The sequence below is a fragment of the Diadema antillarum genome, unplaced genomic scaffold, assembly GCF_040938485.1.
Source record: "Diadema antillarum isolate AM-2024a unplaced genomic scaffold, OU_Dant_1.0 scf00000022, whole genome shotgun sequence".
Classification (NCBI taxonomy): Eukaryota; Metazoa; Echinodermata; class Echinoidea; order Diadematoida; family Diadematidae; genus Diadema; species Diadema antillarum.
The window spans coordinates 2737362-2755599 of record NW_027270911.1 but is presented as its reverse complement, the minus strand read 5'-3'; the positions used below and the strand labels follow the sequence as shown (position 1 = coordinate 2755599).

The following is an 18238-nucleotide window of genomic DNA, read 5'->3' as shown; positions in this document are numbered from 1 at the left end:
ACATTTGCATTCACTCAATCCACATGTATATGAAAGTGGACTTGTCCTTTAAGAAACTATTTTCTTTTCCTTGAAATTCCAGTACTTAAAGCCAAATTCTAAGATAAAACATAATAACAAAACAAGGTAAACACCTCATCAAAAGTACTGAAATAGAACTACAAATCTTGTTTGTTTGTTTTTTTTTATCTTTCCCTTTCCAGTCCTGGGGACTTGTTCTTCTGTTCACTTTAGTTGTCACAAAACTTCAATAATCTTAAAAAATACAATGTCATAAACAGTTGGTTCAACTTGGAAAATGTAATAATTATTGTCATATTAAAAAAAAAATCACATAATTTTGTTTATGATTACCACATTGTACATGGAAAAACAACAACTATGAATTCAAGAACAAGTTGTGCACCAGCTATAGGCATGTGGCCTTTTTGTGGAGTTTGATTATTTGATGATTTTTTTTTTTTTACATTCTTTTTTTTTAAAGATTGTGGACTATGGCATGCATGAACTGCCACATGTATTACTTTGGTATCAAGGGAATTCTGGTGAGCTATGTATACAAAAGTCACTTCTGTTGTGATGATTTTGTAGATATTAAATGTATTAGAAAATGTTAATAGATAGTGAAAAGGAACTGAAGTCTTGCCTTTCACTATCACATAACAATATGGTGTTAACAAACAATGTCACCTCCGAAACACAAGAAAAAGCAACCTACAAGGAAAGCTGTGATTGGTAAATCTTCACAACTAAATTGCTTGTTGGAAATCAAGCTTCTAAGATGAAAGCATCTATATGTTTACTTAACTAAAGCAGGAGAAATGATCTTGATTACAATATTATATATACAACAGATGGGTGTATTTTGTGCATTCTCATTGTTAAAAAAAGGTGAAAAAATGTACATTTGCCCTAAAACGTACAGTCTAGTAATAAAAAAAAGAGTGAGAGTGTGGTAGTTGATTTCTCCACTTTGAGACTTATGTTGCTAAAATAAATGAAACCATTGGTGTACATGATATGGTTTCTCTTCAACAGAAATTAACAAAAAATCTTGTTAACAGTGTTTTGTCACCTCCGAAACAGTAATTTTTAGTTTTTATTGAATCTTTTATTAATCCCTAGAAAATTCTCACTTCCTGTTGCCATATTACTATTGTCATCCAAAAGAGATTCCTGTCAATTGGACAGAATCAAACAAAATTGCTTTGTCTTCGAGAAATTATCAAATATAATATGCCTGTTGTTTCGGAGGTGACAAGTGTTAACGGAAAATTGTAAATTGCTCCGAAATGAAAACAACAGGCTATATTTCTACTACCTTCCTTCAGAGATAATGTGAGGGGATATGTTACATTTTTGCAAATGTAATGTATAACTGATGTCAAGAATAAAAAAATTAAATACATAAATCTATTGTCTTGGAGGTGACAGAAATGTTAACGGAAAAGTTACATAAATTTATAAACGCTCACCAAAAAATGATAAGTTATTTGAATTAAATAATCTTTGGATCAAAGTTAAGTCAGATTGATTACTATTCTGTTTTGATGGAAATTAGCAAAGTTGAATTTTATAATTGTGAACAAGAGCTAACTCAAAAGAGGGGTTAATTGTTAACGGAAAATGTCACCTCCGAAACATAAAGTTTGGACAATTTCAGTATTTAAAGAAGACAAAGCAGAACCTGGTAAACATAATAGTTCTTAAAGTTGGATACCTGTCTATCACAACAGCAACAAAAATAATGAAAAGGAATAAACAATTTAATATGCTAGCTCTGACAAAAATACTATGTCAGAGTGAGTACACCAAAAGTGTTGGATTTCAAGCATGTAAGTGCCTGCCACATCTGAAAGAAAAAGAGAGGAAAGTTCATTAAGGTACCCAAGGTAGACACTGTGGGTGGTAAGTTTATGAGAAAAAATAATGCATATCTGTCAGTGTATAAGAAAGTTATACACCAATTAGTGCCAATACTGCATTTTACACCACTGATTGTAAAAATGGCCATGTTGAAAAAAATAAGCCTTAGATAGCACCAGAGAGCGTCTAGAACCCTAGGAATTTCGCACTTCGCACACATCAACTTGGAGTCTCCCGTTTGCGAGAGGTTTCAGGCGGGAGAATCTCCAGATCAGAAGGTGCTTTGGGTTGGAGTCTCTGGAGTCAGGCGCTGCTTGCAAATTTTATTACACGAAAATATAGACTCTGATCCCAACATAAGTGCCATGTGTACATATGCATATTCCACCATTCTGTACAATACTCCACAATCATGAATTTGACCACTTGTGAAATTGTCAAGAAGTCACAATTTGAAAAATAAAAACCAAGATTACACTTGCTAAGTTTTGAATTCATTGCTCATATTTCACAATGGAGCCAAATGCAATACAGGACCCCCACAAAAAAAAATCAAAATCATTAGATTACAATTCAAAACATAAATAAACAGATGTGTTGCTACAAAACTAAATGCAATGATATCAGGGTGAATTGACAACACAAGGATATCTGTGAGTAAATGACAGAACCAAGGCTTCGTTTTTGTTATACGCTATGACCCCATTTACAGTGCGGGGCTGAGTCGAGCCGCGGCCGAGCCCCGCAACTTTGTCCATTTACACTGCCGGGCTCGACCGCGCTTTTGATTCAAACATTTCAATATTTTGTCGTAGTGACGCTCTGCTTGTAAACAAACACAATTTGGTATTGTCTGGTTTTCAGACCCTTTGCCAACTGAATTCCTTGGTGAGGAAGTCGCCGTTCAGGCAAAGGCCTTTGTCGAAGGAAAGAATCCTATGCAGTACAAAACCACCTTAAACTCTACTAGTTTTCGACGTTGAGGGGATCAATATCCTGAATAGCGAAATAGTACAGGCAGAGGGTTTGGAAGCCAGACTGAAATTGGCCGTGCATTGGGCCCAGTTTGCATTTACACTGAGAAAAGGCCGGGCTCGGCCGCAGCCGAGACCACCTTCAGAGCGTGGCCAAATGCGCGGCCAATTTTGGCCTCGCATTTGGCCTTTTGCGCGTTTACACTGAAATGAAGGTGGGCTCAGCCGCGGCCGAGCCTTGCACTGTAAATGGGGTCTCAGTGAAATATGGTGGAACCAATAAAAAAGCAATCCTTGTAAGAATTGGTTCGTTTGTGAATGGCATATGGCATATAAATAAAGTAAATTATAAATAAATTAAAAGACAGATTGTTAAGCAGAGGGGTGAAGATGTAGTATGATCTTCTTTTTATCTCCTTCTGCAAATAAAATTTGTAAGATCGCTGCTCCTGATCTAAGATGTTGTTAAAATGTAAATCAGCAGTTGCGATCTTACAAATTGTATTTGTAAAGAGGGAGACAAATTGAAGAAAATCGTACCACAAAGTAAGTGTTGTTTGTCGCTACTATCATCAATTGTCACAACGCCATTTATCTTTAGACTTGCACCCTCAATTACATTCTGAGCACATGCTGTTTACTGATTTGAAATGACTTGTTTTGCTGACTACAAATGACTGATTACTCACCAAATATAGAATCCCCATTAAATTGCATGCATCAATAGATCAGTAGAGTAATGTTCTTTTCGCAGAACTGAAATAAGTTGCACAAATCTAAAGGGCATCAGAGGGATTTACACCTTTTTAAGCACTTCTCGTTAAATTTTTAAAATGTATTCCCACCTAGTCTCTGTGAGTCAGACCCAAGGCAGTTGTTTCTTATACTATTTGCTCTCGACTTTATGTGATATGATATACAGTCCAACCTGTCCATAGCGGCCACCCAAGGGAGACAAAAAAAGTGGCCATTATAGACAGGTCGCCCCTATAGACAGGTTCTTTAACATGCTTTTTCTCTCAGAGGGAATTGTGGTCATAATATATACAGCAGGTGGACGCTATAGACAGGTGGTCACTATGACAGGTTTGACTGTATGTATGCTTTCATTAAATTTCCAAACAGAAAAAAAAGAACAGATTTGTTTGTATGTAGGTCGGTATAAGAGACTTGTGAAGTGGTGATGACATCATTTCCTTATCATAGATGCTTCAATGTGTGATTGAGACCGGGTTCACTTTTTTATAAAAACATATGTACAAGTAGCTTTATGAATTCCGTGCAGTTTATATATGGTTTCATATCCGGCATTTAAGAAACTTGTGTCATTTTGTTTGTTTAATTTGACTTTGCTTTTATCAAACTATAATGGAATGTGGACTGGAGTGCCACTTTAAGAGAGTATCTCTCGCTGCAAATCCTCCCTGGGGATGTGGGTAGAAGTAATAGTTCTGCTACACAAAAGAGGACATGTTCAGGGAGCACTTTTAAAAGCATTTAGACATTTAGTGGTAGAATGGCATATATTACTCAGTTGAGAAATTCACATATTGTTGATGCATTTGAGACTGGTATATACTCAGAGCAGTTTTTAAAGAAAAAGGAGGGGTGAAGATTATAGAACTTTCAAGGAATTCTGCTGCCTATGGCTCTTCATTGCCATGGTGGGAGATGCTTAAAGTGGGGTTTTATTGTAAGCGTTGATGGCTCATGAAGCTCTAAACCTAAAGCCTCTCATGTAATGGACTTTGATTGAATTTGAGAGAGTTTGTCAAAGATGGCTTAGTAAATCCTTATTCAAGCATAAAGCCTGTCCCATTGGTAATTTCCTGATAATCGTTGTGAGTTTTTTTCTCTTTGTTCATTTTTTCCTCATTTGAGTTACAATCAGTAATGCTGACATTTCCATAAGTATGAAGTATATTGTACTTTCCGGCATTATAGTGGGGAGATAATTTCTTTAATTTTCACGGTGAAAATACCTCAGATACTGTATGATTTGCCTTCAATTACTGCTCCATACTTGTTAAATTCTAAAACTCATTGTGTGGTCATTCATAGTGTAGTCCCATGAGTACATATCTATGTGTCCTATCTGTTCCCAACACAGAGGAGGAAAAGAAAAGATATTGCCCAAACATCTTCAAAGTTTCACTTTAAAGATGAAACTATTCAATAACAAGATCTGCATTTCACAACAAATTTCGACTATCAACTTTCTGAAAGATAAAATTTTTGGCACTTTAACGGTCAAAAAAATATTGTAAAATGGGTACTACTTCAGTATTTAGATCATCTAATGTCATGATTTTACAGTGAGATTAATATGACCATATCTAACACAGCACTCCACTTTTGTGCCAGTTCTGGCTGAAGTTCAAAGGCCAGCTAATGTAGTTTTCTCTCAATAAGTCATCAAATCATGACTTTCAAAAACACTAGGTTCCTGATATTTTTTTTCTTCGATATACTTGTTATTATCAGACTGACACTACAAAAAAGTGAACTCTCTGTCCAATTCTCTCATCATCATGGTATATATCAAATGATGATTTCTTAGCTTCTGATATTACTTCAGTTAGCCTGTTTTGTAAAAAAGCAGTTCAAATTGAGGTGAGAGCCGATAATGAGAAAGGATCTTATTGTCTCCCAACCTCCCCCCTCCCCTCCTTAAGAAGCTAACAGGAGGAGCGACAAATAGGAGTCTCACGCACAAAAAAGCTACCTCACTTTTCGCTTGCTAAATTTACATTGGACACAAATCTGCTTCCCATACCCTGTGGAAGCAGCACTCAGCAGATTTCACAGAAATTGTGCGATGCCTTAAACAAAAGCACAAATACACACGCACACACACACAAATATATATATGTTTATATACACATATATTTTGTTTTCCGGAAGGTCATTAACAGAAGTTGCTGACTGACAGATGTAAATTGTGCAGTAGCCCCAGAGGCAAGTGTTTAAATTGAGCAGTGATATTCACCGCAAGATAAGAATTGCACAATGGATATTTTCCGGCCCCTCTCACTCCTATTTGAGAAGGCTTTCACATCAGAATTTCCTTTGGGGAAAAGGAAACTATGTTGTTTCTGCCTCACTTTCTTCCTTCTGCCTCACTTTCTTCCTTCTAATGTTGCAAGCCTTAATAAACCAAAGCAAAATATAAATGACCGATATCCTGAGAATACTGGATATGTTCCTCGGGGATCATTCTAAATGTGTGATATTCTGTTTCTTATTTTCTCATTGCTGATACTGGTATATATTACTCTTTCCCTTTCATTTACTTTTCCCTTATGGGTAGTTTAGACAGACCAATTTTTACCTTTTTTTGTTTGGCAGTATTTAGTACTGGTTTGTTTGGGGTTTTTTTTCCCAAAAGATACTCACAGGTTTCATGGAATATACTGTTTTCCCAAATTATATTGCTGCACATATCTATTACAGGAAACAAACAAAACTTTTTTTTACCCAAAATGAGCCATTTTATTCCTGAGAATACTGCAAAGTTGTTTACAAGGTCGCCATTCCTGGCTACAACCATGTGGGAAAAACAAATGTATGTGGATGGTGAAGAGATGATACTTGATTTGTCAGTCATGCGATATTTAATTGTAGAAATGAACAGTTAAAGTAGGGATGGATGGAAGGTCGAGAAAACTTTAAAAATTTTCATCGTTCCAGTCGCAATCTACGGAACTGTCCAATATACATCATTCTGAGGGGAATTCAAAATGGCCATTTTGTCATGTGACCACAAAGTCACCTGGCTTGGAAGCCCTCCTTCAAAAATAACGACAAACACCCTCACATGATTACATATTTTTCTCAGCTCCTTTGAAAGAAAGGAAGCATTTTGGCTCTTCACAAAGTGACCGTTTGAACTCAAAAAAACTTCCTTCCCTCTACCCCCCTCCCCCAGCGCTCATACACGACGGAAATGAAAAAAGGACCACAAATGTGGACGGCAGACCAAGGGTAAAGAACTAGTTGCATATACTGGGAATTTGCCGATGGGGCTGCACCGTTTCTCCCACTGATTGCTAGACGCGAGCTTCTAAGGGATTATGGGAGACTTGTGGCGAGGCGAGATGGACAGACAGACAAAAGGATAGAGGGATGGGAGGAGAAAGAGATCGGGAGAGAGAGAAAGAACGAACGAACGGATAGGGGTTTGGCTTGAATGACAGCCACCCAACCATCACATGTCTTGCTCTGCAGAGCTGACGACGGAGTGTATCAGTGCTTTATGAATCGTAATTTTGCGCGTATGAATAATTTCTCAAACAAGTCATCCTTTTGAAGTCCGAATTTCTAGCAGTGCTTGATATTGAATATCTTCTTCTGTACATTAGACGCGGATTAAGTTGTTAAGTAGGATTTACCCAGACAGTAGAATTGTCCAAATGTCAGAGACAAATATTAACATCAAGTTTAAGAATATCAAAGGTCAAAATGTCAAATGTAAAATTGGAGAGATATAGATATCCCAGTAAGTTTTTACTTCTGTCATTTTTTATTCTTGTGGCAAATTTTGCCTCTGACATTTTGATTTGAACTTTTGTTTTTTCTCTATCACTTTTGCTCTTTTGGCATTTTTGCCACTGATATTTTCTTTCCAGTAACATTTGTAAGTGCCTGCGTGCACACAGATTTAAAAAAAAAAAAAATCAATTTTGGATAGATAGGAGTAGTTCAGGTGTGTTTTTAAATATTCATAGAAATCCTTTTAATTGGTGTATGTACAGATTTCAGAAATATGCAAAATCATGTATCAGCTTTCACGTAGGCATCAAAACAAGATAAAATTGTGACAATGATTTGTCCTCTTTACTCAGTCTTCACAATCTCCACAAACTTCTGTTTGTTGGTTTTTTCCTTTTTTAGCAGGTTGAGATGGTCATTTTGCTCATTTTATGCATCACAAAACTGTGCTGTTGTGTTTAGGAGAGCAGTTTCAAGTGTCTGATCACAAGGGAGTACAAACGTATGTAGTACAAAACCATATTAGTGGTGGTTTGTTTGTTTTTTGCGCAATCAGTTTTAAATGGAAATATTGACCAGAAATTCCTCTTCATAAATGGATGGATGTGCTTGGAATGTCAATTATGAGATTAGCAACAAAAGCAAACCTTGCAGTAGATTAGGGGTATCAGACGATGTATGAAGACCAGAGATCAGATATGTTATGACATATTTGTATATTCTATGAACTCTTTATGGACCACATTCGCACACCGGACTCAGTTGAGGGCGTGCCAAATTCGCGTATTCTGCTCATGCCCAAACCGACCGATAACTCGCCAAATGCCACAGTACATTTAACGTGTTTCTCGCAAAAGTCATGGCCTTACAATAACATTGTAGCTTCTGGTAAATTGAAAGAAAAACAATCATAGATTTGTCATACAATTTACATCAAAGGAAAGCTTGGTGTTTCCTCTGTGAACTTGTAATAGCTCGTTACATGTCCAGCGTAATGAAAATCTATAAAAGTTACATAAATTTGAAAAACAAAATGCTTTCCCTGAGCATGACTACGTTCCTGTCTCATGATAATGTGGCAAACAGAGGGTTTACCGGGTACACCATGGCACATAAAAAGTTAACAAAAATGAGAGGTCCATTGTATAGCAGGGCTTGTGTACTGTGGACAACTTAATATGCAATTGATTAAAACACATGGATTTTGTTAACCTGTTCCTTACGGGAACCTGGTATACCAGGTTCCCGTGGGAATAACTGATATACGGGAACTTGGTAAACCAGGTTCCCAAGATGAAGACAAGAGTGCCTGCTTTCGTGGCCTAAATTCATGTTTCTTTGAGTTATAAAGTTCCCCAAAATGGGTTTGATAAAAAGGTTAAGAGTTTATTCTATCAGCATGTGTTCTCTTTCTGTTGGAAAAATTTGTATATCACAGTATCTTTACCTTTGCTCTGATTTAGTTTGCCCTTTGCTCTGCTACAAAAGTCGTATGAACATGTACATTAGCGATCAAAGCTCATCACAGTGGATATCTGTGTTTGCTGACCCCAGTCATCGCATTCTGGTGCCTGATTTGTGTAGAACAAAAGAGTCTGTGAGCCCATAACTGCACGCTCTATTCATACATTGCATCCGATTGGTAATTTTATTGTTCAAGGGCACATGTAGTTGACCATGGGGAGGGGATACATGGACCGCTTCACTGCTTTCGCTCAGGTGGATTACCACCTTGTCCGTTCTCTGTCGATGGGCAAAATGAATCTCGTTTGGGGACATTGAAGGTATTTAGAGAATTGCGGAAGGAACGGGTTAATAACAAAAGTAACAAAAGTAGCCATTGATATAGTAACTCAAAACAGGACAGATGAGACAAAAACAAAACAAATACAAAAATCATGAACACTGCATTGTAATTTAAAGTGTATTATAGTGCTTAATTAAAGCTGCTGTTAAATAATGAGGATACAGCCAAACAGCCACAAGGACAAATAAAGACATCATTTTGTTACCTACTGTAGCGCGACTATTGCATTGAACATGCAATTCAGTGGATTGAAAAAGAAACACGTCTTTGACAGTCACCCAGAAGAACGAATAAATTGCTGTTTTTGTTTCCTAATGGCAAAGATTGAGGGAGGGGTTATTTTTTCCAATGCAACCCCTACCTCTCCATCTAGAAACACCAGTGCCATTGCCTTATGATGCAAATATTTACTGCATTGAAATGATGTTACTGTTTACTGTACGTATGCCATATATTTTAATAGCAAGTCTTATTCTTTGCGAGTTGGGACTTCTTGACTTTTCAAAAGTGGTTTGATTTGTTGTCGTGGAAGGCAGCGATGGATGAAGCATTGTAAGCATACATGTCTCATTCATGTGGGGATCAGAGTCAAGAATTTTGCACAATTCATTAAATTTGCAAATTATGATTTGTGACATTCGCAAAAAATTCTACCCCCACAAAGTATGTGGAATATACAGTAGTTGATATCTTTCCACGAAATCTCGGTATGTTATCAGTCATACTGTATACATGAACTTCTGCTGCATGGCCATTCCCAGATTTGTTGTTGTTGTTGTTGTTTTCTTGCTCTTGTTTTTGTCACGCCCAGTGAAAGAAGAGGCGGGACCGAGAAATCCAGAGGATATCTGTTGGTTGTTTAGGCATTACAATTGTTAAAGTTTACCGGCAAAGGCTCTCTTTGAAGCAGACAGCTTTTCAACTATTACAGTAACTGCCATTGTGACGGCAAAACGCAATGCGCGGAATCCACTTGTATTGTCAGGAAAGGGACGTACCTTGTAACGAGAGCCGGAGCGCCGGAAGTCGCCACGACAGCAAAGTGATTACAGTGTCCCCGGCAGCGTGAGCTATGCAGCTAATTGCAATCAGCTGAATAATTCAAGGTTGCAATTGTTGTGAAGAGAGCATTATGAAACCGGGCCTGGATCTTAACATGTATGCCCCTTTCCTGTTTTCTTCCGCTTTCCACTAATAGTTTCTTGGAATGAGGTTAGTTGCTTGGCAGGCTTAGAAAAGAGTCCAGTGAGATTTCACAAACAGTCAATTGCACCAAGAATAGGAACTTCTGGAAAGCAGGAAATGTTCACGTCATGAATTATTCACAAATTTGAACGGACGGCCTTTTTTTTCCAAACGATTTAAATTTGTTCGTAAATATTGATGTCAAAGTGCCCTTCTAGAATTACTCTCTGTTTTGGAAGTGCCCACTTTCAGATACAACATGCATCTGTGCTTATCAGGACAATTACTCTGCAGATCAATTACCCTGCTGCCCTCTCTACCATTATAGTGATAGGGTTAGAGTGAAGATCAGGGTACGGGTTAGGGTTAGGGTAAGAATTTCGGTGTGGGTCAGGATTAGTATAAGAATTAGGGTTTGGTATCAGGGGAAGGGTCTGGGTAATTCTCCAGGGGGTAATTTTCCTAGAACCACACGTGGCAGTATTATTGAATGACTGAGTGAGTATACTGTACAATCATGTGTGTATGAGTATGATCTATGCAGTTTCCCCTTTGTTCCTGGATGCAGCTAAATGGATTCCACTTCATGAATCACCATTTTTGCTTGAAGGTTTGAATCAGGATATTGAATTATTGTGATTGTGAGGATTAACATGCTTTTTCATGGACTGATAAAATTTGTTTTTAAGTTCTTGTGAGACTGTGGTTATTGAAGTTGTATATACATGTACCAACACCCAAAGATTAAGATATCCCCCGATACTGAAGGGCATAAATGTACACTTTGCAAATATTACTTTGGCTATGACCCATCGGACACATGCAGTAGACTCATCATGAGCAATGTCCTAGATGGATCTCAAGATCTTTTGTCAAATTTGTGCAGACTTACTGTGGATAATTAGAGTTTTGATCATAAGAAAATATCCAAAAGTTGAGATATTGCGTACATACCTGTGCAAATTGTGTTGTTCTGATGACATATGTACTGTACACTCGTATGAGCTTAGCAGAGATAGAGAGGGAGTATATAGAGACTTGACAGACAGAAACTTAGTTCTATTAATGCAGTGTAGAAGAAATAATGGCACACGTGAAGTGGGTATAAAGTTGTTCAGGACACATTTTTAAGTGTACCTGAAATGCATTACCATGGTAACATATTCATCATTACACCCCCCCCCCCCAAAAAAAAAAAAAAAAAAAAATTAGGAACAGGTGTGTGTTGCAGATAGAGCCTCTTCTCCACTTTTTATCAATGCAATTCAAATCAAATTTGTAGAAGTATTATACAATGTAGTAGCGATATTTTTGGTTTTTCATTTAGCTATGATCATTGTTGCTACAGAGATATCCCTTCCGAGCAATGCTTGATACAACATTATGGTATATGTGTGGATAGTTGTTGATCATGTTCCTTGATGTTTGCAGAGCTAATTTTTCAAGAAAGTGAGAATTTGAAACCTTGCACCTGTCCAACTCACAATTAGTTGCAGTAACCAGAACGTTTTGTTGGCACTAATCGTGACAATTACTGTAACAGGTGATACACAGCCTAGAGAGATGAAACAAAGGGAAAACACTATCTTTTACAAGAAATGTTCATCTGCTGTAACTGAAAATGATACAGATTTGCCCAATGCCGCTGGTGTGGATGTATGCTTAATCAATCAATTTCCTGAATTGTTAAAGGCAGCGACTTTCCAATCAATGAAAGGAAACTTTTAAACATCCTTAATATCCATGAGCCGAGGTACGATCATATATTTTTTAGAGAAATCTTCAAGCAAAAGTTTGTGCTCATGGCTGAGTGTGCACAATACCCCTATAAAGGTCAGATTGAGTGTTTGCCAATGATTACAAAGATCCTGACAAGTACCTTGCCTCTTTGTTTTACTTGAACCATGTATGAAAATTTCCATGTATTTGTATATCTGAAAACTTGTTCTGGTAACTTCTTAATGTTATCAGTTTGTTGAGGATATTAGCCTCATGTTTGACATCACTATAATTATTAACAACCTTTAAACTAACTCTGAGGTACAGTTAATACTTAGTGTGCTCAAGAAATAACTTCAGCTTTTGGGCACTCCATCAGATATGTAAACTTTAAACCCAGTCAAACTTTCTTTAATCAAAAGTGTATCCATGCTGTGGTAGTACTTTGCCAATGTTCCCCCAGAGTTTATTTCTTAGAAACTGTGAGAGGAAAAAAAAATGCAAACTTAACAGATTTGTCTTTATAAAGCAACTAGTCTCAGGATTGGCAGGAACTTCCTTTTCAGCAGCTATAAGTTTGTTTCTCAGAATACCGTCAGTGATGAATCAGTCTGGTAAACATGCTTGTACCACTTTGACGATGAACCCTTGTGGAGCCACTCATTGGCCGGTGCAACCAGCTTGTAGCTCCTGTCATTGGCTGTTGTACCTCGACTGTGCGAACGCACTGACACCTGCTGATAATTGGAGTTGAACACCGCAAATTGAATTTGCTGTAACAAAAGAATCAGCCTCCTGTAAACAGAGACAGTGGCGCACGTGACGCAGGCGGCATGCATCAGAATGGCTCGGCGGGAACTTTCATCTTTGATTGAGTGCTCATTTTGATGTGAACTCGAGGCGATTCCTGAAGTTGTCCTCGAGTGGCTGTTTTTGTCTGGAGTGCCATGCTTTTCTAAATGAACTATTTTATTCCGGACTTGCCATCTCTAGGATGTGAAAAGTTTCTGCCCATGATGTGCATATATTTTGATGGAAACCAAAGCCCAAATATAAATGTGGATTGAGTGAAAGGAGCAGTATTTGTAGAACACATCAGTAAAAGTTTAAGGAAAGGCGGACAATCAGTTCAAAAGTCATGAATAGTTAAGATTTTGCTGCTGTCATAGCTGGATAAGGAGACTACTACACTCAATGATGTCATTATGGACAATAGAAAGAAAATATTTGAATTCCACAAGATATTATTTCCCTTGAAAAGTACATAGCCCATCAACTTGTTACTAACATTTGTTAAGGGTGATAGTATTCCCCCTACTTTCTGAAAGAGGTAGATGAAGTACTCTTTCATTACCCTAGAAAAGGGAAAATTTGTTGAATATTGCATATCTTTTCCTTATATTGTCTTCCACAGTGATGTAATGAAGTGTTGTAGTCTCCTTATCTAGCGAAGATGGCACCGAAACTGTAAAAATGCATTTATAACTTTTGGATTGCTGTTTTCTCTCTGTTCACACTTACATTACAGATTTTGTTTTCTGACATGGCATTTACTAGACAAAAAGTGACCGCAGTGACCGAAATCATTCAGCGCTAAAAGATGCCCTATACCCCAAGTTTGCTATATCAGAGTTGTTCTGAGTTAATAAGCCTGCAAGAATGCATGGAAGGTGAACTTGCGATACTCAAGTGAACGTGAGACCTCTGGGTCTTTTGTTGTATGCTAATTCTTCATCTTCCTCAGATATTTCCCTTTTGTTTAAATAGCAGTTCGTCATTCGGTGTCCTCTTTTGAACTCTCCTCAGGAGGATGGTTTCTTCCCAGTCATCAGTCTCTACCACCAAGGTGAAGACGCCACACCCGTCTCTCAGTACCTCATCGACGAGGGCTTGGCTGATCCGATGAACGATGCCAGGGCGGTGCAACTTCAAGAAACTGCCACCAAGGCAGGGGCAGGAAAAGCTGCAGCAAGAGGTGGGGTCACCGTGTCCTCCGGCCAACGCAAGGAGGCGGTTTCCATGGCGCCGCCTGTGTCGGGAACAGAGGAGTGATGGTGAGTATTCCATCTACCATGTGACCCATCACATTGTACCTCAGACACTCCGTCGTTTTTAGTAAATCTCTTGATGTAGGGCAAGTTCACGGCCTTGTTTCTGATGAACTTTGTTCATTTAATGTACATGTATCACAGTGAAATGTTGAAATGTTTCCATGAGCTTTCCTCATTTAGTCATCAGATACATTGTCAATGTTATGTTATGTCAAAAGCATCATGTAATATGACTCAAATTACTTGGTAGTCTAGCCAAATCTCGGAAGCATTGTTTTCTGTAGATCTCGTTTGTATTTTGCTATATGTCCACTCTTCCCCCATAGCTGTGCAGAAATTGCATGTATTATTCAAGCACTTTGGTTGGATTACCTGTCCTGACAATATGTTTCATTTCATTTTATGTCATTTATTGGCACACCACAAAAAATAAACCAAATAATGTGATTGACATCTATCTCATCAAATTTTGAGCTTGTGACATTACAACCCAACTACGCCAGAGGCTTCTCAAAATCCGAGATATATTTGATGTGACAGTGCGGTTCAGAAGTAACTCATCAAAAGCAATGCATTTTCACATACCTCCAAAGTTATCCTTGGCTAGGTGCATGCAAAGTTTGAATCCACCTCAATTTACACTCTTTTCTGTTTTGGGGTTGCCTGCAGAGACTCCATGACTAATTACAGGGCAAAGGCATTATTCATTTTGTTTGTTTGTTTGTTTGTTTGTTCATTCGTTTGTCTTTTCTTCCTTTCTTCCTACTCTTGATAGAGATGACTGGCAAAGTCTTGATGTGAATTGCCAACTATTTAAATTACTATAAAACAGGAAAGTTTAAAGTGCCTGAAACTTTTTGTGAATTTTGTAATTAGCCAAGAGTTGCAAAAGTAAGATGCTCATAAAAGTTTTTGTCTACACGAGACGTTGAATGCCAGTGGCAAGTCACAAACATTTCATGTCGCGAAAAAAGGCTGTTGGCTCCAATTCACAAAAAGGTTCATGCCGTGAATGCTTCTGGTTTTAAACTATAAAGGTAATGATGGCAATTATAATTTGGCTACTTTCCAAGATATTTCTTACAGTGTAGTCATATAGCATAATTATAGTCAAACTAGAAATATCTTTGATAGTCATTTGCAAAAAAAAAAAGAAGAAAGAAGCGAAACAAAATAAAAAAAAAGAAACAAATAAGTGAAGAATAAATTCTCTTTAGTTGATGCTTTCATAACCTGTCAGTAAAACTATATTCAAATGCCTTTCTCGCATTCCTGGCTATGCGCAATTACATTTGCTGCCAATAAGGGAATGTTTATAAATAAAGCACAGATTAAATGAAGCATATCACTGCAAGCATCAGATTATATCACTGGCGTGGTAAACACCTGGCCCTCGGATTTCACAAGGGGTTGAAAGCCCTTAATTACAATCCATAGTCTGTCCTTCAGCTCACCCGTAATGCAATCGTGAAATGGCACGGGCAATGCAATATCTCCATCTCTAAATATAGAGCTGATATGGTGTTATCCCAGTTTTGTGATTTGTTTTCCTTTTCCTGGGAGCAAAGAAGAAATATATGAGCCGTATCAGTATGAAATTATGATTTGCTCTGCTGCATGTGAAAAACTTTGAGAGTGCTTGGTCTGCACTATCAACAGGGGGAAAATTGTTATGTGTAGTTTTGTTTCATGGCAAAAGATGAAAATATACTGGTGTATTCATTAACATAGTTCAACTGACGGATATGTTGCTTTCATGGCTTTTGTAATTAGATGTAGTGGCTCACAGTATAAAATAAAAGATAAAAAATCTTTCAAAAATCAATAAAAGATCCTGGATCACTCCCAAAAGTTAGTCATCTGTTCATAGTGTCATTATTAACTTTTCCAGCAAGTTTCATTCAAATGCATTTCCAACTATTTTGGGTTATTTTGCAAACAGACAAACTCTCTAGAGTGCGTTTTTATGCCTCCGCCACGAAGTGGTGCCGGAGGCATTATGTTTTCGGGTTGTCCGTCCTTCCGTCCGTCCGTCCGTCCTTCCGTCCGTCCGTAATGAATTTTGTGGACAAGGTAACTATCAAAACCTGTTGAGGTATCCTAATGAAACTTGGCATGTATGTGTATTAGGGGGTGAAGTTGTGCCTATCAACTTTTGGGTGCACATGCTCAAGGTCAAAGGTCAAAAGGTCAAGGTCAAATACATAAAATTTCACTATTTCCTTCATATCTACTGAATGCCTGAAGATATTTTCTTGAAACTTAGTGTATACATGTATTACCCAATTAAGATTCTCTGGTGAAAGTTTGGGTCATGAGGTCAAAGGTCAAAAGGTCAGGGTCAAATACATCAAATTTCACTATTTCCACCATATCTATTGAATGCCTAAAGATATTTTCTTGAAACTTAGTGTATACATGTATTACCCAATTGATATTCTCTGGTGAAAGTTTGGGTCATGAGGTCAAAGGTCAAAGGTCAAAAGGTCAGGGTCAAATACATAAAATTTCACTATTTCCACCATATCTATTGAACGTCTGAAGATATTTTCTTGAAACTTAGTGTATACATGTATTACCCAATTAAGATTCTCTGGTGAAAGTTTGGGTCATGAGGTCAAAGGTCAAAGGTCAAAAGGTCAAGTAAAAATATTAAAACTTCTTTTTTTTCTCCGTACCTTGGAAAATTGTTCAAGGTATCTTCATGGAACATAGTATATACATGTACTGACTGGAAGTGATTATCTAGAGAATGTAGAGTTCATGGGGTCAAAGGTCAGGGGTCAAAGGTCAAGTGCAACACTTCAAAATTTTACTATTTCCCTCATATTTATGCAATGCCAGCAGGGTTTTTTTTTTTTTTTTTTACACTTGGTGTATGCATGTGTAACCTAATAGACATTCTCTGGAAAATTTTTTTTTTCTTCTTTTTTTGCCTCAAAGGTCAAAAGGTCAAAGATCAAGTGAAAGTGCTGAATTAACTTTTTCCTCCATATCTCGGAAGTGGCTAAAGTTATCTTGAAACTTAGTACATATTATTCATGTTCTACCTGAAAGTGATTATCTTTTGAATTTTAGGGTCAAGGGCCAGATGAAAATGGTAACAATTTACTATTCAATTCAGAAAATTGCACGTTTTCTCCACACCTGTACCTTGAAAATTACTCAATGCCTAAATGTATGAATGGGGCAAAGTCAAGTTAAAGTCCTTAAATCCCTAGATACATGCTCTCCTATTCATCCAATTAAACCTAGGTCAAGGAAGGTGAACATTCAACACATTTGTGACAAACTTGTCATTTCAATATTTTGCCAATTTTGTGAAAATGTAATCACACATTGTCCACATGTACTATCTAGACCTATTGGGAAAATCATGCACTATGGCGGAGGCATACCAGTCGCCAGAGCGACATTTCTAGTTTGAAAATGCCCCAAACAATGTCAATCTGATGAGTTTGTATCTAGATTCTGCTGTTGTTCCTGACTGGTTTCACCCACTACATGGGGTCTTTAAACCCACTGTAGACAAATCTTGAGAATTCTCGGACAGGTGTCTATGGGAAATGTGTATTATAGTAAAGTCAGTCCGTCGTCAACAGGTTAAAGACAAAAGTGTACTTGCCAGCTAGCTGTGGAAACCTTGGTGTAATATAAATATGTGTGACATGTACATTGTACATGGTAGTGGACAGATTGCTGTGCAAGTTTAAGACTAGGTCTAGATCTACATGAGATCTACATAATTATATACTTGTAATTTGTCTAGTCCAACATGCACAAACCATACTTAAACTTCATACAGTGAATTGTGAACAGCTGTTGAATTGGTACAAAACCAAGCACACACAATATGCACCCACAGTGTGGCAGATACAAAACAAAAGAAACAAAAAGAAAAAATGGGGGCCCATGCCCCCCCCCCCCTTTAATTTCGCAAAAGGCACCTCCCCTTTATGGAATTCCTGAATCCACCCTTGACCCAAAATCTTCTTTGATTGACAGTTCAACCAGCTTTAACATTGATGATCTTCACCACGAAGATGGCAGCAATCCTCACACCATCCTAAGGCATCGTTTTGAATGCAAGATCCGTGCCCATGTAATAATGACATTTCCTAGCGAGGCATGTTCAGTACTGTAGA

The 18238-nt window shown here is 37.6% G+C and overlaps 1 protein-coding gene across 1 annotated transcript in view; it reads left to right on the top strand.

Moving 5' to 3' along the window:
• LOC139731111 (RING finger protein 17-like) overlaps window positions 1–13956 on the top strand; it is a gene marked incomplete at its 3' end in the record, with an annotated part of 147578 nt that extends 133622 nt beyond the window's left edge. Inside the window, 1 exon segment of the mRNA XM_071641995.1 lies at window positions 13849–13956. Within this exon segment, the coding sequence (XP_071498096.1) occupies window positions 13849–13956 (108 nt within the window).
• Window positions 13957–18238: the final 4282 nt, after the last annotated feature.